A 17,434-nucleotide genomic window follows, 5' to 3' on the forward strand; every position below is an offset into this window, starting at 1 on the left:
GATAGACATAACCTCAAACTATTTATTCTTCTCAGTAGGTAACAGATAGCTACATCAAAAACAGCAGACTTGCATTAAAAACCATTTGTAAATCATTTTAAAATACTATTAAAAAATCACAATAAAAATACATGTAAGCTCAATACGTAAAACTCAATACTTTGGTAACTTGAATTTAAAAACAATAAAATATTTTCTAGTAAATCTCCAAATTTATAAACCTAATTTGATTTTTTGTTGCAACGCTTTCAGAATGTCGTGAAACCAATAATTTGAAAATTCCAAATTTTGATTGGATTTTTAATTTTCAATTAACTTAAGTAATTCAGAAAAGTAATACTGGTTTAATTCGATGCATAACTTTGACACTGAATTTGGTTTTCCAATCAAAAAGTTGGAATAAAGTAGTTAAAAACATTTTAGATATCTATCATTTCACAAAACGCAGAAAAATAGTATTCTTTACAAAGGTAATAGGGCTGTCGTAAAACATTTATAACAAGACCTGAAGAGTACAAGAGACGTCTCAAGAGATTATTTGCTTTTGATAGAGAGCGTCTTAAAGTAAATGACTAACAAAAATTCTTAAAGTCTTGTTGTTTCCTGCGCCTCTTTACCCATTGTTCCAATAAAACCATCCAACCTATTATTTGCTACATATGAATCAATACCTTACTAGGATCTGAGGCATAGGATACCAACCATAAAAAATTTACACATAATACACCATGCTTAATTGCAACAACTTTGTTTCATCGAATGGTTTCTTAAGACAATTTATTTCGTAATCTGCACATTTCATCAGTTAGTGACGTTCAGCAATCATGATGCCTTTAATGTTAGTGAATTTTTAAAGTTGATAACGATATACAGTAAATTTTTTTTTTTTTTTCAGTCTTTTTAAATCGCCTAGCTTTATATTTGATTTACGAATATTTCACTTTCAAATTTAAATGGTGTTCGTATTTTGTTTAACCAACTAAAAATGCTTAGATGGATAGATATCAACAATAGCTTAAAAACTAGGTATTTGCTTAGATGGATTGATATCAACAATAGCTTAGCTAATTTGAGGTATTTGCTTACCTAAATTGTTCTCTAAAAATCTTCTTTGTGATTACTGTTGTTTCTTGAAATTCATTTGGTTATAAATAGAAAGCAAAGCTTCTAAATAAGTCATCAACACATACATAACATGTACATCATAAAATTTTGCCTGTTTTAAACCCAGAAAAAAATTCAAACTTTGATAAATATCAGAAAACTTGATTTATCTTGTTTTGAAGCTAAAGTTTGTGCTTTTACTAACAAAAAAAAAACAACCAAGCACCCATTTTTAATTAAAAAACCTCTTAAAAGCCATCGAAACATTTTGCGTTTTTTTTAAACGAAATTGTAAAATATACAGTCCGAAACATTTTTTTTTTTTCCCTAGCAATAAGGTAACTGGTATGAAGAAATTTTAAAACGTGTATCACAAGCTCCTAAACTTCTCATATCTTGAATACCGTAAATCTTTATTCCAAAAAGGTTTTAAAATAAAATATTCAAATTGATCTTCATACTTCATCGGTAGCCTTACTTATGGGAGGGCAGGGAGAGCTGGGACAAGAGGAAACTGGGACCATCCATGCAGCTGCTTATCTTTTGTCAATAAAGATAGAATTCAGCCACACATGATAAAAAGAAAGTGAAGGGGTGCCAAAAATGAATTGCAAAATTTGATTAGCTGAAAAATGAGCAACTAGTTGGAATGATCTAGTTCTCTTCACCCTTATCTATAACCATTAAAAAAGGTCAATTTTTTGTAAAAAAACTTTCATCAAAAATTCGATTTGACTTTATTTAAAATTAAAACTTCAACATGATTAAAGTATTTTCATAATTCTTTTCTATAAAAAGATTCTATATTGTTTGTTCCATTTAAAACTTGATAAACATAATTTTATTGATAATGCTAGACATATTTTGAGTAACCACTCATTGCTCCTGATAGGCAAAAGAGAAAGAGACGAAAAACTAAAGACTTTGAATATGACTAAATAATTTGAATATGAACCATTTATAAAACATAAATATACAAAGCATGCATATAAATGATATCTATATTATATTAAAATTACATATATATAAAAAGTACATATTATACATAAAACTCAATAATTTGGTTACTTGAATTTGAAATATTTTGTGAAAAATCTTCAACTTTTAAAACTTGATTTGACCATTTGTTGTATCTATAAACTTCCTCTTCTTCAGACTTTGTTGGAAAAACAAATGGAGTCAAATTCATTCGAGGGGATAATTCAATTCCGATAGAAAGTTTCCTATCAGATTCCCTTACATTTATTTTATTATTAGACTTTTTTTGAGGGCCAACAACATCTAGGGTGCTCTCTTGATCAGAGGGTAGGTTAGATTTAGTACTACGACTTTCTGATTTATTACGGAATATGTTACAGCAAAGCCAACCAGCAGTAACATCAATATTAGGGTGGAAGAACTTGTAGTAGAGAAGCATACTAATCAATCCTAAAATAAAAGTTCCCCAAACTATACTTAAGCCACCATACTCTAGAATTCCAAAACTTGCTTTACGTGAAGGATACCAAGCTGCAATCATAAGAGAGTTTTCCACAAAAAAAAGTATGTAATACAGCTTTACACGTTGTCTTGTCATGCCCTTTTTTGCATTTATAAAACAGAATACATAAACAAAAGCCAGCACAGCTATAAAAACATTCTCATAAAAAACTCTTTTTGTGTTGTTTGAACCGGAGCAAAAGTTTGTGTGTTGAAAGTGAAGCCATATAACCATGCAAACCCAATGTACAAACACTACAACAAACAAGGCCCATGTGTATTCAGATGCAAATAAAACCATTGCAACTATGCGAGAAGAAATCATGCTTAGTCTATAAATAACTTGAAAAATGTAGCCACATAAAGAAAGTCCGTGCTCACTTGCACATAATCGCAAAGCATGAGTATAAGAAACAATGGACCATGCCAAAGATATCAAGGAAATCACTGCTGCAAGTATGGTCACCCAATCTTTATCCAAATCAATAGCTCTATCTAGTTTTGATAAGACATATAACTGCAATATTACTTGAGGTGCAGATTCAAGAAAAGTTTCTACCAGTCGTAACATTGAAGCATCTCGCCAGCTGGTTAAATAAAGTTTGTAATCATTTTCATTGATTTTTTTTTTTAATAATGTTTTTCCACCATACCAAAGTGCAAGAAAATACCTGCACAGAAGTAAGTTATTGCAATAATATGACAATAATACAGAATTTTATTAAACCAGAACCTTTAACTGCAACAAATTTGAGTTAGAGTTAGAGTAAGAATTTTGTTTATGTTGACACACCCTACTGATCCTCAAAATAAGCAATAATTGGGAAAAAAGTTTGATCATGGTATAAATTTAACTCTCCTTGTAGAGTTTATAAGAATAACTTTCCATATACAGAAATCAAAACTAAACATAATAATTATAATAATATTTGAGCTCTACTTATTCAATTTGCAACATTACCTTTCAATGGGCGCTAACTGCAATACATGCAAAATAATTGAAAACCAACTTTGCTTCTTTGTGTCATCATAATGCCATTTGCTAGAGAATAACTGCATTATAACAGATGGGAAAATAATGAAAGTTACATTCAATCCAAACCATATCCATTTTTTAGTTTCAAAGTATTGCTTAGCAACTAATGCATCAGTGACTATATCAACTAAGAATGTTGTAATAGACACAACAGCTACAAAATTATCTGTAATATCAGCTTTGTTTGCAGAAATATGACGTGTTTGACGTGTGATACCAATATCTACTTCCTCAATAGACTTTATCTCTGGGTCCATTTACCTTTAAGAAATAGAGATTTGTAACCAAGAAAATATTGGATCCTAAAAAACAGCATAACTTTCCAAAATGGTATTGATATTCCTAATGTTGGGAAACTTAACAATTCAAAAAATATCTTTAAAAAAATATCTTTAAAAATCTATATTATAGTCTGAGTTATTTTGATTTTCAAAAGATTCACATTTACTAACAAGTACAAATCAGTAATATCCTTAAGAGTAAGAAATGAACTGCATTACCATTTATTAGTGTAAAAGATATTTCAAGATCTTCTTGTGAGCTTGTTTGCCATAAGTAATTGTTGTGCTTTAAGAAAACAATATATTAGTATTATAACCAACAGTTTTAAATAATTTGTTATCTGTTGAATAACAATTGAACTGAGGCAAAGTTTCAAATTAGTATTTTCTTCTTTTTTGGATCCAAAAAATTTTTGTTTAGGTATGGACTTCTAATTACAACTTTAAGGTGATTTATTTTTGCAATTCTTACATGAAAAAGTCTTGGTCTAAAAAGATAAAACTTCACCAATAAATATAACCAAATAAGCAAATTCCAAGTTAATGAAAACAGTAACTAATTAATTTCTCAAACTGTGTTACACTTAAGGCATTAAATTTAAAATCAACGGAAAAAAAACAAATGTTTTTTTTTTTTTTTTTTTTTTAATAAAAAACTCGATTTAAAAAAGTTTCTTTAAATGTTTATTTGGATCAATTAACAAGTAACCCGACATAACTTTCGTGAAATGCCGGTAATTTTGATGGCGGTTTATTTAGGAATAATGAAACGCAACTAAAAAAACAGCCATGACTGGCATTCGATGAAAATATTTTTGTTCCATTAATCAAATGGCTATTGGGATATTGGAGTAAGGCCCATTGAGTTACAGCTCAGCCTGCTAAACACAACTAAGAAAGAAAATTAAACCTACAAATACAAATCTTTTTTGGATTTTGAAAAAAAGCTTATGCTGATGACACTGGGTTTATGGAAGCCGATCAGAGTGAAGAGCAACTTACGTTCGCTGTGCATTTTAAAACAGAACAGTAGCGATGTTTTTCTAATAACTACAACCTCCTGCAAGTATATTAAGCTATTCAAGCAAAAAGACGAACAGTTTTTTTACACCAGTGGATCTATCCATACATGTTTATTGAAGCTCCAAAAGTGAATAATGCGATAGAAACCGAATTGCAGCAGTTCCTCTTTTGTAAGTTGTTTTGTTTGTTTTACCAGTCGATTTCCATTCTCGTTAGTCCTAGTTTTTCAAGACATTACTTATAACAACTTAAAAGAATGTAAAAAATTACAAAATATATTTTAAATTTGGTCCCTCACATAATTTAAAAAATGCTCCTCCCTAATGTAATGTCTATTACCATCTTAATGATGAATGTAAAATCAATCGAGTTATATAGCAATCACAATTACTGTAACTTCTCTGCAAAACGTGATTCATCATCTCTTTTGTATTAACTAATTCAAAGGCAGATTCTTCTTTAAAATTATTGTTGACAAATTAATGAAATCCGAAAAAAAATAAATAAATAAACAAGACAAAATCTTAGTTTTATAACAACTTCTGTAACCAGTAGTCTTACTCACAGTTTCTTGTAAAAGATACTGCTTGACATAAACATCTGTTTGATAACTCACTTTACTAAAGTGATATCCTAGCTCTCTAAAAAAAAAATGTAAACGATCCAATAAAGGTTGAGTAAATTATTTTGTTAATCGACTAAATAAACTCTCCGTAAACACTTAATACTTTTTAAGCTAAAATCTAATAAACTTTCATAAACTTTCAAGAATTCTTGTCTATTACCAAAGTGTTAAATGAGAATGTCTAAGAATGCTAAAATACCAAAACAAACCAATTCCAAAATCAGATGTTGTGTAGCCTTCTATGCTTGTTAGATTTGGCTTTGTAATATTCTATTTGGAAACTCAGAATGGTAAAAAAAGGTCTTATCGAAGAAAGCTGAATAAGATTGTAACAAGATCCTTATTTTTGTTCTGATGCCTGTTCGTTATAAGAAAAAAGAGCTCTATATTTATGTTTCCTTTTTTCCTAGTGCCAAATAGAAAAACTCTTTTGAAAAGAATTTTATTCTTTCATCAATGGAATATTATAACATATTCACTAGAGCCCGACTCATGTTTTAGATTCGGCCCAAAAGAAACATTCAACTTCGGCTTAAAAATGAGCCGAAGTTTTGCATTTAGCTACCGAAAACGAACTATTACTATGATACTTATCTTTTCTCTTAATTATGTGTAAAGATAAGTTTGAGCCACAAAACTAAGTAATTAGTTAACGAAGCATCATCTGGGGGCCTAACTTTGAGAACTTTTTAAAAATATCTGACATATTCAAGTGCTTAGAAAAAAAAAAAGAATCAAAACTGATTTAAGAAAGTTGCTGACACTCTTTAAATTACTCAAAGAAGTAAAAGGTTTCCTTGTTTGCATTTTTGCTAATATGCAAGAGGAAGTTTTATGAGTTTGATGAAAAGTATGTTAACAGAAACATCAACAAACTGTTTTATGTTTATCAAAGATTTACTTAGCATTGTTTTTAAGAATTCTATAATAAAAATTGCATTTTAATGACACTTTTTACAAACATTTTAAAATTAAATATACCATAAGAACTATTTAAGGAACCGGGGTTTGGAATCCTTTCTAAAATATTGTTTTTTTTTCTTCTTTGTTTGCGATCGAAGTTTAAGTTTTTATCAGATTAGGGCTCGGAGAAAACCGGAGGATTTCAAAAAAACGGTTTTCGGTTTTTTTAAATTGTAAAACACCGGTTTTTATATTACAAAAACGAACTTTTATAATTGATATAAAAATCCAATGTAACCTACTGAAATTATATGCTGGAATTGGATTTGTTAACTTAAAAAAACAAAAAAAGTCTAAGAAAAAAAAAATTTAGCAAAACCATTTTTTTTTTAACAATAAGAATATTTTAAAGTGCACTGCAAAAAGCACACATTATAAAGTAACTATCACTTAAAAATTATTCTTTTAAATAAATATTTTAGGAAGACTAGTGTATCCAACAGATCAAATTTCAGTAAAGAACGTAATTTTGTACAGAAATTACCGGCGATTAAAAAAACTCTCTCGCTTTCTGTTGATGTAGGTTGGATCGATTCCAGAGTATTTAATAAGTTTTGGACAGTTGTCGATTTTGTCTTAGTGATACTAAAAGTTTTTACTTCATTTTGAAAGAAGGAAACAAAATTTTCTTTGTTTGCTTTTCCACATGCTTTTGGAACCTGCAACACTTCAGATATTGATTGCTGCAGTTGCTGCACTAAAGATGGCGATCCTGAAGCTGTTGCTATCAGTTTACAATAGAATAATGTAAAAATATGCTACAATTTATAACATTTAAAGTAACATAAAAGTCAGCATTTCTTAACATTACAAAAACTAATTTGTTAACAACAAATTCGTTTTTTTCTTTTTTTCATTATTTTTAATTTCAGATTATTTTTAATTTCAGTTATTTCAATAAGTGATAACAATCTCAAATTAAAAATAATGAAAAAATAAAAACGAATTAAATAAGAAAATTTATCAAAAAGACAAGTAAGCAAAATACTTCCAGTTAGTGGTACTGATTTTGGTTGGATTGTTTTGCTTTGATTATTATATATATTACAAAATTTATATATTGTTAAAATATTTTATCAATTTGTAATACATTTACAATAGGTAGATTCAGTATACTCACAATATTTGTATTTTCAACATCAATTGATAACTTGTCAAAATAAGAAATCTGCAGTAAATCTGGTAATAAGTTAATACCAGTGAAAATTCAAAGTATTTATTAAAATATTTAATTAATGACCGGTTTTCGATTTTTGGAAAATTTAACAAAAAACCGGTTTACCGATTGCGGTTTCCACCGGTTTCCGAGCCCTATATCAGATAAGTATTCTGGAAAAAAGGTTACTTCGAGAAAGAAAAAAAAACTCAATTCATCTGATATTTTCATTAAAAAAAAAACAAAACCTTTTTATGAAAAAAAATCATTCCAACATTTTGCATATGAAAAAATAATAGTAATGAAAGAAAAGATCTCCATGAGAAACTTTAATTTTTTAATCACAGAAGTTTAACATTTTACAACAACTTTTCCGATATTAAAGCTGTGAAACAGTCCAATGAGTGCTTTTGGCATATTTTCGAATCCCTCGACAACGTGTTCGCGTGCAGAAATCTTTCCCTAAAAAATTAAATTAACTTGATTGAATTTTTGAAAGGTTTTAAGCGAAATATTTTTAACAATCCAATATAAAAATTAACGAGTGCATATATACAGTATCGCCTCAAAGTCCGGAGGACATAGGAAGCATTTTAACTTATCTTTCAGATTAATCATGAACGGAGAAATGTACTTTAAACTTAAAAATACAAGTTTTCTTTATTAGTTTAAATCTTACTACCTGAAACAAATATTTCAAACTTTTTCTGTCACACCTTTGTTCATACACCGAATTTGATAAGATGCGTTACCTTGCTAAAAAAAACCTAGGAAGATTGGGTTCTTGTAGGAAGTCAATTAGTGGCGCAAGGTTTTTTTTAAAAACGTCGATGTAACAATATTGTTTGTGAGGACTTTCGAAAGTCTTAACTCATTTGTAGCTTAATTGCCCCTCTTGTTTAATACAAATCAGGATAAGACCATCAAACTTTTCAGCGTATTTTCTATCTTTGAATGCTCAGCATTCAAAACCCACGGTTGAATTCTAGAACTCTAGAAAGCATGATGGAACTTAAAAGAGTGATTTAGTGACCAGCTCTGGAATTGGTGTGGCATCATCTCAAAGCTTCTATTTTGGCGCAACGTGTGATGACACTTCATTTCTTTTTTTAAATTACAGTGCACTCCTTTTGGCATTTGCCGTCATTCAATATATTATTATATAGTTAATACAAATAATTATTACACAATATAAAATAAAAGGCAAACTTTTATTCATCAATTATACAAAACAGTGTTGAATAACTTCTTTGACCATGCAGTTTATACACGGCAACGTCAAAGCCGACACGTCAAGTCATCGTTTAAAGCCCGCACCTTATGTATGGGGAAATTGTCCACTACTCAGACAAGAGCGCACTTTAGAGACTCGATAGTTGGGTGTCAAGTAGAGCAAACCATATCCTTTAACACGGACTACAATTTGTAATCCAATTAATTCTGGTCGGAAATGAACTCATACTGTTAGATCTACGGGTTGTTTGCAAATAATGTAGTTTTTAGAGGATTCATAACCTTTCCAAAACGTCAGATAGATGCACTTTCGCCAAAGTTTACCAAGCTTCATATTTGTTTCCAAGAAATAAGAAGCTTGGTAACTCTGTCATAGACAACTTTCCACCAAAAACACAAAACCAGAATGGTGACCACTATCAACTCTCAGAAAGAGTTCTCCGGCATCTAGTGACGACAGAGCATGCACACTCTGTCGTTTTGTTTATTGAAAGAATCCTCTACCGAGAAAATATTTTCGTCAGTAAACAAATTTCGTCTGTGGGCATTGTTTGAGTACCTAATGCTTTCGATTTTCTTGTTGTTTTAATGAGGCATAAATGATTAAAAATTTAAAAAAGTACAAATGTTACTAGGGTATATTTATCACTTCCATCCTATTTTCACAAAATGCACCATAGAAAAAATTGAAGATCGGAAATCTGGAAATGTACAAAGCTGATATCAAATTTATACTGATTGCGTCGGAAATAATGGAACTGTTTTGAAAAAAAAAAATTTCTCTTTCTGTTTACAATAAAAAACTTGCTAAAAATATAGCGAAAAAGAGTTTTATTGCCTGATGTAATCCTATTTATGAAAACATAAGTCAAACGTGAGAAAGATGCTTTGTTCCACACGGAAATACAATTTCCATAGATAACGCTAGGAAATCAGAACATCTCTGAGTCAAATTACAATCTCAATTTACAGAGCCAAAAACAATTCAGAAAGGAAGCCTTAGGTTGTAACACCTACGGTAGTCAGTGCCATCAAATGCCGTATTGAGAGGAACCCCAGCAGGTAAATGATGGAGTATTGTAAAACACCTCTATATCTCTTTCAAATATGATTAATCTTTTATGTTTTAAAAAAAAAATTTACCAATCTTAATGCTCCTATTTGTTTTTGAAACAACCGTAATTTAACTTTTAAGTCATTACTAACCTCAGTTAAATATCTGTGCATTGCATTGAAACTTTCAACATATCTGTCTTTGAGTAACGTAGATAGAAGAAAGCCTTGAATCTTTAGCTCATTGCGAATAGCAAAATTATGTACATAAGGACCTAAAATTATACAAACAACATCTCCATTTAAAATCGACACATGTGAGCAATTTAAAAATCTCATAAGTGTGAGTCAAAATATAAAAAATAAAACATAATAACTTATAATATAGAGACAGTATAGATAGACAAAAAGCATAAATTATTTTTAAAATCACAAATAATCATAGTTTTTTTTTTCACCTTTGAAATCACTCAAATCTTTTTCATTGTACAAAGATATAGAACCGCATAACGCAATTCTCCCATATCTGTTCATTAGGGGAATCACTGAATCAAACTGGGAACTACCAACCTAAATATAAAATAGAAAAAAAACAAACAAAAAAGAAAACAGAAAAATTGGTATGAGTACCAGGGGCTGTTAAGACTTTAATTTCTATTTTTTTAACTTAATCTTGTATACTCTTCTCAATATTGGTTGCAATACTATTTTAATGACTTTAAAACTATATTCTTATAACAATCAAAAATTTTACTCAATTATTTATAAACTAACATGTGATAACTAAAAATCTGGACAAAGTTAGAAACGGTTTAACTTTTTAACTGAGTCATCTTTTTTAACAATTTAAAAAGTATAATAACAAAAAACATCTAAGTAATAAAAATAAATAGATTTACAAGTTTTTCATGCCATGACAATGAACAGTGTCTACTCTTGTAAATGTGGTGGCAGCAAGCCAATGTACACGTTCTATGTTGATTCTTTTAATTAAAAACTCTTTCCGCTTTTTATGTTTGCCTAGGTTTTCAGCTTGCCAGTTTTTGTTGTACACTAATCTCTAAAATTCAGACCAAAAATCTTCCATTGAACGTAACTCTTGCATATTGGCAGGATTATGCTCTTTTGGTACAAATTCAATATTTTTTTGCTTTAAGATAACTTTGTACTTAACGTTGAATAATGTGATGAAGCTAGATTGGGCCAAAAAACAATATTGTCATTTTTATGATGTTTTTCAATGAATTTCTCCAATCTATCAAGACATTTTGAAATATACACATTTTCATTGACTGCTTGGCCTGATGGAGCTATTTACTGCTGAGAGATTCCCTTTGTAGAGAATGCAATCCAAACAAGTCATTTTGGCTCAAATTTTACTTCATTATTTATATTAAATTAAATGAAATTAACTTTAATTTTTAATTTAATCGATGACTTAAAAATCAATGACTTAAAAATCGATGACTTAAAAATCGATGACTTAAAAATCACCCACTTTCTTATTACTTTTTTTCATCACTTTGATAAAAGTTTTTTTATGGAACTTTAAATATTTTAAAGTTAAATAATGCTTCTCACTCAATACTTACTTTTAGAAAAACGTCAAAAATGTTATTGAAACACTTAACATTCACTGAAATTTTTAAAAATTATGTAGATACGTTTTTCGAGGACCAATCTTTTTGTTTGCAAAAAAAAGACATCTGTGGTTTGAAATAAAAATCACGCACCCTTACACTAGTTTGCGCAATCATTCTTTGGTTAAAGTTTTGTGTAAACACACAAAATTTAGAATTTGTAACAAATTTTTTTATGTGAGATATTTTGTTTATTTCACTAAAAATTCTGTATAATTTTGTTTATAAGATTGCAGTTTACATAAATTTTTTTGCATAAGAAAAATCCTGTTTTTTTCGCGTAAATTACGCACTTTTTACTTTTCTTTTTAACCTTACATCATTTGATGTTACATTTATGTCAGAAGAGTAAAATCCAGCATTTTCAGAGATATTAGTGTTGCTCAAATAAAAATAAGATTCATTTTTGGTGTTTTAGTTTTTTTACGATGACGAATGCTAGTTTTTTGGTGAATAACTTTGCATATCTACAGTTGTGATACATGAAATCGTTTTGCAAAACCACACTATGAAAAACCATCTTTTTGATAAATCAATTTTTTAAGGCGCTTTATCTTTGAAGGTATCTTTATTGCTTTGCGACCACTTCCGACTTTTCCTTCTGGTCCTTTATCATTCCCTTATCTTTTAAGGCTATTATAAATAGTAGATTTTTGTATGTTTTCCATTTGAAAATGATTTACAATAAAGTTTTTGTTGCCATCCGGATGCAAATCCAAAAATGCGAACACTAATTTTCTATGGTAGTCTTCATTATAAGTTTTTTTTTTTTCATTTTTAATTATTCCTAAATAAATTATTTTTTAATAATACATTTAAAGAACTAAGTTAGCAACAAAATAGAAGTGATTGCAATTTCATGAAATATTTCCTTTGTATTTTTATATTTATACAAACTTTGTCCAGATTTTTAGTTATCAAATGTTACATAACTATCTAAAACTCACATTATCAAAAAAGCAATCTATTCCATTTGGAAACAGCTCTTTCAATTTTTCTGTTATGTTCACAGTATTATAGTTAAAAGCAGCATCATAACCAATTTCTTTTAAGTATGCAACCTTTTCATCTGAGCTTGTAGAGCCAACAACATAGCACCCTTGTATTTTAGCAAGTTGACCTACTATACTGCCAACAGCACCAGCAGCTGTGTTGACAAACACAGTGTCACCAGATTTAGGATTACAGATATCGAAAAAGCCATAATAAGCAGTTAAACTAAAAATAATAAAACTTAAAATGTTACTTATTCATAATTGTAAACCAGCTAATCATTTAACATTTACCCTTCTTCAACTATATTATATACAAAAAGAAAAAAGCATTACCCTGTCAAACCAAGTACACCAAGAGCTTGAGAAGGTTCTTGCAAATCAACAGGGACAACTTGAAAATTATAAGACTCTATTTGCTGTATTGTTGGCACAAAATGAGTAGTCCAGCCACAATGAGCAATAATCAATGTGCCAACTGGATATTTTGAATTTTTACTTTCAATAACTCTTTACAGAAATAAAAAGATTTTTTCAAAATATTAAAAAAAAAAGAAAAAAAAAGAAAAAAGAAGAAAGAAACAATTAACAGTAATATGTCCCATAAACTTTGAGAAATATAGTTTGAGCTAAGTTGTGCTTGTACACTAACAAAATAATATTTTTTTATTATTATCTATTTGAAGAATAAATTTTATTCATTTAATCAAAGTAATAGAAACCTTTCTTTTATAAATAAAACAAAGACATACTATCCATTCATTTAAAAGCAATTCAAAATACAATCATCATTAATCCTCTTAGAAAAGATTCTTGCAGCTTTTATTAAAAAAATACCTTGAGACTCCTGCTCCAACCATAACTTGTCCTGGTGTCATACTAGCTGCAAAATACCTTACAAAATAATTCACATTAAATTAAAAATGATGATAAAATCATAAAAAATATACAAAATAGGTGAAATGATGTTATAAATAAATAATAGTATAAATGACATGATATTAAATAATTCTTCACAACAATTTTATATATGCAAAATAAAGTTTATTCTAAACAAACTTTCATAATAAATATGGTAAGGTGGTTTACTAATATTTACACAAGCAGAGGTTCATTCAACATTGCTTAAGTAGAAGTCCCATATACATTAAGGATGGCACAGCTTTCCTTAAAAACCTTTGTTCCAATATATCATTGTTAACTAATGACTATTAAATATTGACCAGATTCAAGAGAAACAACTTGGAACACAGATTGCAAAAGTTGTATTATTGTTCTAAAAAAAGAACAATAGTGTAGAAAAAAAAAAAGGGGGGGGGGGGGGGACAGGACTAGAAGACAACAAGTAGCAGAATAGCTTCTTGCAAAAGTCAAGAGTAGATGTATTGTAAAAACTGTTGAGGTATCTATGGGCACTATCTATGATGTTAAGGGCCAAGTTTCAGTTGGAGTAGGCATTAAGAGAAAGTTAGAAAGAGGAGGCATGAATAAAAAATGGGATTTTGAACTTTTCAAGTCTCTCAAAACCAAATTATTGAAAAATTTTACAGAATCCAAGAAAGCTTTCCTGGGACATAAGAGCTACCTCCTGGACATTAAGAAGGGCTACTCCATCAGAAGTCACCTTCTGATGTTAAAGGAATTTTTAAAACTTAACACCCAGCTCAAATCATGGTTCTGGAAGTTGTAGCACCTGATGGAACATGGTTGGTTAAAATAATTTTGATATCAGTTGAAAAATAAATCATTATGTATACTGTCTTTGAAATTGTATGCTTTGCTGCCTCACCCTGCAGATATATACAACAAGCTTTTATAAACCATGAACAAAACTAAAATGACTATGACAGATCTTAGTTTAAAATCTTTTGTGAGCACTATTTGAACCAATATTCTAGGAGCTATATGATTATTGCTATATAAAGTTAATTGAAGTGTTAAAAGCAGGGTTAAGACTATTTGATAGTGGTTAAGGGTTCAGCAAATGTTTTAAAAATCTCTTACCTCATGTATGGATCGACACTGAGAAATAAGTTCTCACAAAGAAACTCTAAAAATAATTTTTTTTTCTAATCTTAAACATGTATTTATACTCAGTATTTTTATGTGCAAACTTACTAGGTATGCTAAAGTACAATTTTTTAGAAAAGACTGCTAGGGACATTTGTAGAAAAAAAAAAGTCAACATAGAGAAAATTTTGATTCTACAAAAAGGACATTGTAGCTGTTATAATAAACAAAAAGACAGAAGCAACAAAATATTACAAATCTATTATTTAGAAACAAGAAAATAACACTTCTTTTTCTTTGAGAGTGTGAAACTTTAATTTAATACTCTCAAAGAACTTCAAGTTTGTGTATGACTTCCTACATCACTTTTGTAATATATTGGATAAATATTGCAATGCATTGGCAAAGTATTGTAATATATTGGATAAATATATAAAAATATTATCGGATAAAAAGATGTCTTTAATTGCATTGAATGTGAAAATTTAATTAAATGCCACCATTTTAATAACCATATGGTTAAAGAATTGCCTGCCTTTAGCTGCTTATTAGGGATTTATCAATTACATTTACCAAGTAGTTACAGCTAATAAAAAACCTAACAAAAAGGTATTTAAAAACTTCTTTAAATTGATATTAATCCATCAAAAAGCCACATGATTAAAAGTTTAAATTTTTAGTAAGGTATCTTCTATTTATTTTAAAACTCAAATATAGAAAATAGTTTTTGTAGCAAACTATTTTCTATATTTGAGATTGAAAATAAATAGAAGATACCTTACTAAAGTTTACATGCATTTACTTTCATTATGTTACAATTAGCAAACAAGTGGAAAAATGTTTATTGAATGCTTTATAACATTTTTGAAAATTCTTACCACCATCAGCTATTGAGGGAATTTCACTAACTTTCATTTCAAAGTCATCTTCTTTTGGAAGTCCTTCAAAGGCTCTTTTGTAGAACCAAGTTTTAGTAACTTTATTATTTTGAGACATCTAGTAGAAAACCGCTAACATTAGAATGAAAGAGAAAAGACAGCATTTTGGAATGGCTTTCACAATTTTTTCTGAATATATTTTTAGGAATAAAATGCTACACATCATCAAACATGCTTAAACAAAGAGCAGCTCAAAGAAGCAACACAATCAAATAGCACTTCATCTAAGGTTTTGATTTATAATTTAAGACATTTAACAAGTGCTTTACCAGATTTTGCATTTAACTACAACTAATTTACTCTACCTATATTAACAACAACAAAAAAATGTTTAGTTTGGCAAACCTTATTCCTAATCAAATTTATTTTCAACAGACACATGATAAATTTCCTTTCATTTTGTTGAAAGCGGTTGAAAAAAACACGAAAACTAAAAAACACGACTTTTTTTTTAAATAAAAATATATTTCATGATCAAAAAAGTGGACCTTTTTTAAGAAAGTTCTTAAGGCGGATTTCCATGAAGCGAATTATTTCGCGGGACGCGATTTTTTTCGCGGCTCGTCTTTCGCCGAATCACAGTACTAATTTCCATCATCAAGTTGGCACGCTGTTTTTTTTGCTAGGAAATGTGTAATTAATGAAATCACAATTGCAGTTTCAATAGTCAGTTGCAAACGTTCCTTCAGCAAGTTGAAGCTTATTCTTTCATATCTACGAGCTTCAGTAGGGCAACAATCTCTTGTTGATTTGGCAATCCTTAGTGTCGAAAGAGAAACTCTGGAATCAACAGACTTTAAAGACATAATAGATAAACTTGCTGCAGCTAAAGCTAGAAAGATCAAATTATAATTTATAAATAGTTATTGATTATTGGATCTGATTGACCATCTGTAACTTTCAATGACTAATTCACATGAACCATAATGAATGTATAATTGAGAACATGAGTTAAATTGAGTTTGCATTATGATTAGCATTTGCATTGTTTTAATTAAAATTGTCATATACTTGGAATCATTAAGTGTTTTTTTTTTTAGCTCGCATGTCTGGTTCAGAGGGGCGCCAATTTTCAGCATTGCCATGGGCGCCAGATACCCGAGCTACACCACTGTCTTCAATTAACATCTTAATGATGCATGTAAAATCAATCGAGTTATATGCCAATCACAATTACTGTAACTTCTCTGCGAAACGCGATTCATCATCTCTTTTGTATTAACTAATTCAACGGCAGATTCTTCTTTAAAATTATTGTTGACAAATTAAAGAAATCCAAAAAAAAAAAAATAAACAAAAAAAAATCTTATTTTTATAACAACTTCTGTAACCAGTGGTCTTACTCACAGTTTCTTGTTAAAGATACTGCTTCCCAGCTAGCTAGCCCAAGAGGTACCCGGGTGGGTCTCGTTGGGGCCGCAAGACGGGGCCCGTACTGGTAACCCAGACGGATCCCATCGTTTTTTGTCCGCGGGATCCATACGAGACCCGTCCGAGATTCCCGCCAGAAAACACAAAGGAACCCAGATGGTATTCAGCCGGGATAGCAAACAGAACCCATAAGGAACCCAGTTGGTATTAAGCTGGGATAACCCACATGGATCCCACAGTTATCCCAAGTATTATAGGTATAATGATAATAATAATAACAATATTAATTATTGTTATTCTTACTATTATTATTGTTATTATTATTCTTATTGTTATTATTCTTATTCTTTTTCTTTTTCTTCTTCTTCTTCTTCTTCTTCTTCTTCTTCTTCTTCTTATTATTATTATTATTATTATGATAATTGTTGTTATTATTATTATTACTAGTATTATTATTATTATTATTTTTATTATTATTATTATTATTATTATTATTATTATTATTATTATTATTATTATTATTATTATTA

General features: G+C 29.3%; 2 protein-coding genes across 5 annotated transcripts; both read right to left on the reverse strand.

The window, feature by feature from the left end:
* Window positions 1-1,865: 1,865 nt before the first annotated feature.
* LOC145189028 (XK-related protein 6-like) lies at window positions 1,866-4,494 on the reverse strand. Of its 3 annotated transcripts, none has more exons than XM_090080475.1 (3): window positions 4,120-4,494; window positions 3,545-3,880; window positions 1,866-3,170 (listed from the first exon to the last, which is right to left on the reverse strand). In XM_090080475.1, exons 2-3 carry the CDS (start codon window positions 3,874-3,876, stop codon window positions 2,144-2,146), a joined length of 1,359 nt encoding a protein of 452 aa, XP_089936601.1. In that variant the 5' UTR covers window positions 3,877-3,880; window positions 4,120-4,494; the 3' UTR covers window positions 1,866-2,143. The 3 variants fall into 3 exon arrangements, with proteins under 3 accessions (XP_089936601.1, XP_089936600.1, XP_079921723.2); XM_090080474.1 differs by having other exon boundaries at window positions 1,866-3,254; window positions 3,545-3,921; XM_080065597.2 differs by having other exon boundaries at window positions 1,866-3,254; window positions 4,120-4,484.
* Window positions 4,495-7,987: 3,493 nt separating this feature from the next.
* LOC145187403 (prostaglandin reductase 1-like) lies at window positions 7,988-15,624 on the reverse strand. Of its 2 annotated transcripts, XM_090077873.1 has the most exons (8): window positions 15,474-15,624; window positions 14,590-14,635; window positions 13,423-13,479; window positions 12,922-13,095; window positions 12,541-12,811; window positions 10,412-10,523; window positions 10,107-10,228; window positions 7,988-8,129 (listed from the first exon to the last, which is right to left on the reverse strand). In XM_090077873.1, exons 1-8 carry the CDS (start codon window positions 15,589-15,591, stop codon window positions 8,019-8,021), a joined length of 1,011 nt encoding a protein of 336 aa, XP_089933999.1. In that variant the 5' UTR covers window positions 15,592-15,624; the 3' UTR covers window positions 7,988-8,018. The 2 variants fall into 2 exon arrangements, with proteins under 2 accessions (XP_089933999.1, XP_089934000.1); XM_090077874.1 differs by lacking the exon at window positions 14,590-14,635 and having other exon boundaries at window positions 15,474-15,593.
* Between the last annotated feature and the right edge of the window lie 1,810 nt (window positions 15,625-17,434).

The sequence above is a fragment of the Hydra viridissima genome, unplaced genomic scaffold (assembly GCF_058129835.1).
Source record: "Hydra viridissima isolate aposymbiotic clone 2 unplaced genomic scaffold, HvirCarnegie_v1 scaffold_2, whole genome shotgun sequence".
Lineage (NCBI taxonomy): Eukaryota > Metazoa > Cnidaria > Hydrozoa > Anthoathecata > Hydridae > Hydra > Hydra viridissima.

Excerpts from the sequence above, each read along its gene's own strand:
- LOC145187403 (XM_090077873.1), bottom strand. The coding sequence starts at position 15,591 with ATGTCTCAAAATAATAAAGTTACTAAAACTTGGTTCTACAAAAGAGCC. Across the intron at positions 13,096-13,422 it reads GTTGGAGCAGGAGTCTCAAG|AGTTATTGAAAGTAAAAATT; the intron begins GTATTTTTTTAA and ends ATTTCTGTAAAG. Across the intron at positions 8,130-10,106 it reads TGCACAGATATTTAACTGAG|GGAAAGATTTCTGCACGCGA; the intron begins GTTAGTAATGAC and ends TTAATTTTTTAG.
- LOC145189028 (XM_090080474.1), bottom strand. The coding sequence starts at position 3,876 with ATGGACCCAGAGATAAAGTCTATTGAGGAAGTAGATATTGGTATCACA. Across the intron at positions 3,255-3,544 it reads CAGTTAGCGCCCATTGAAAG|GTATTTTCTTGCACTTTGGT; the intron begins GTAATGTTGCAA and ends ACTTCTGTGCAG.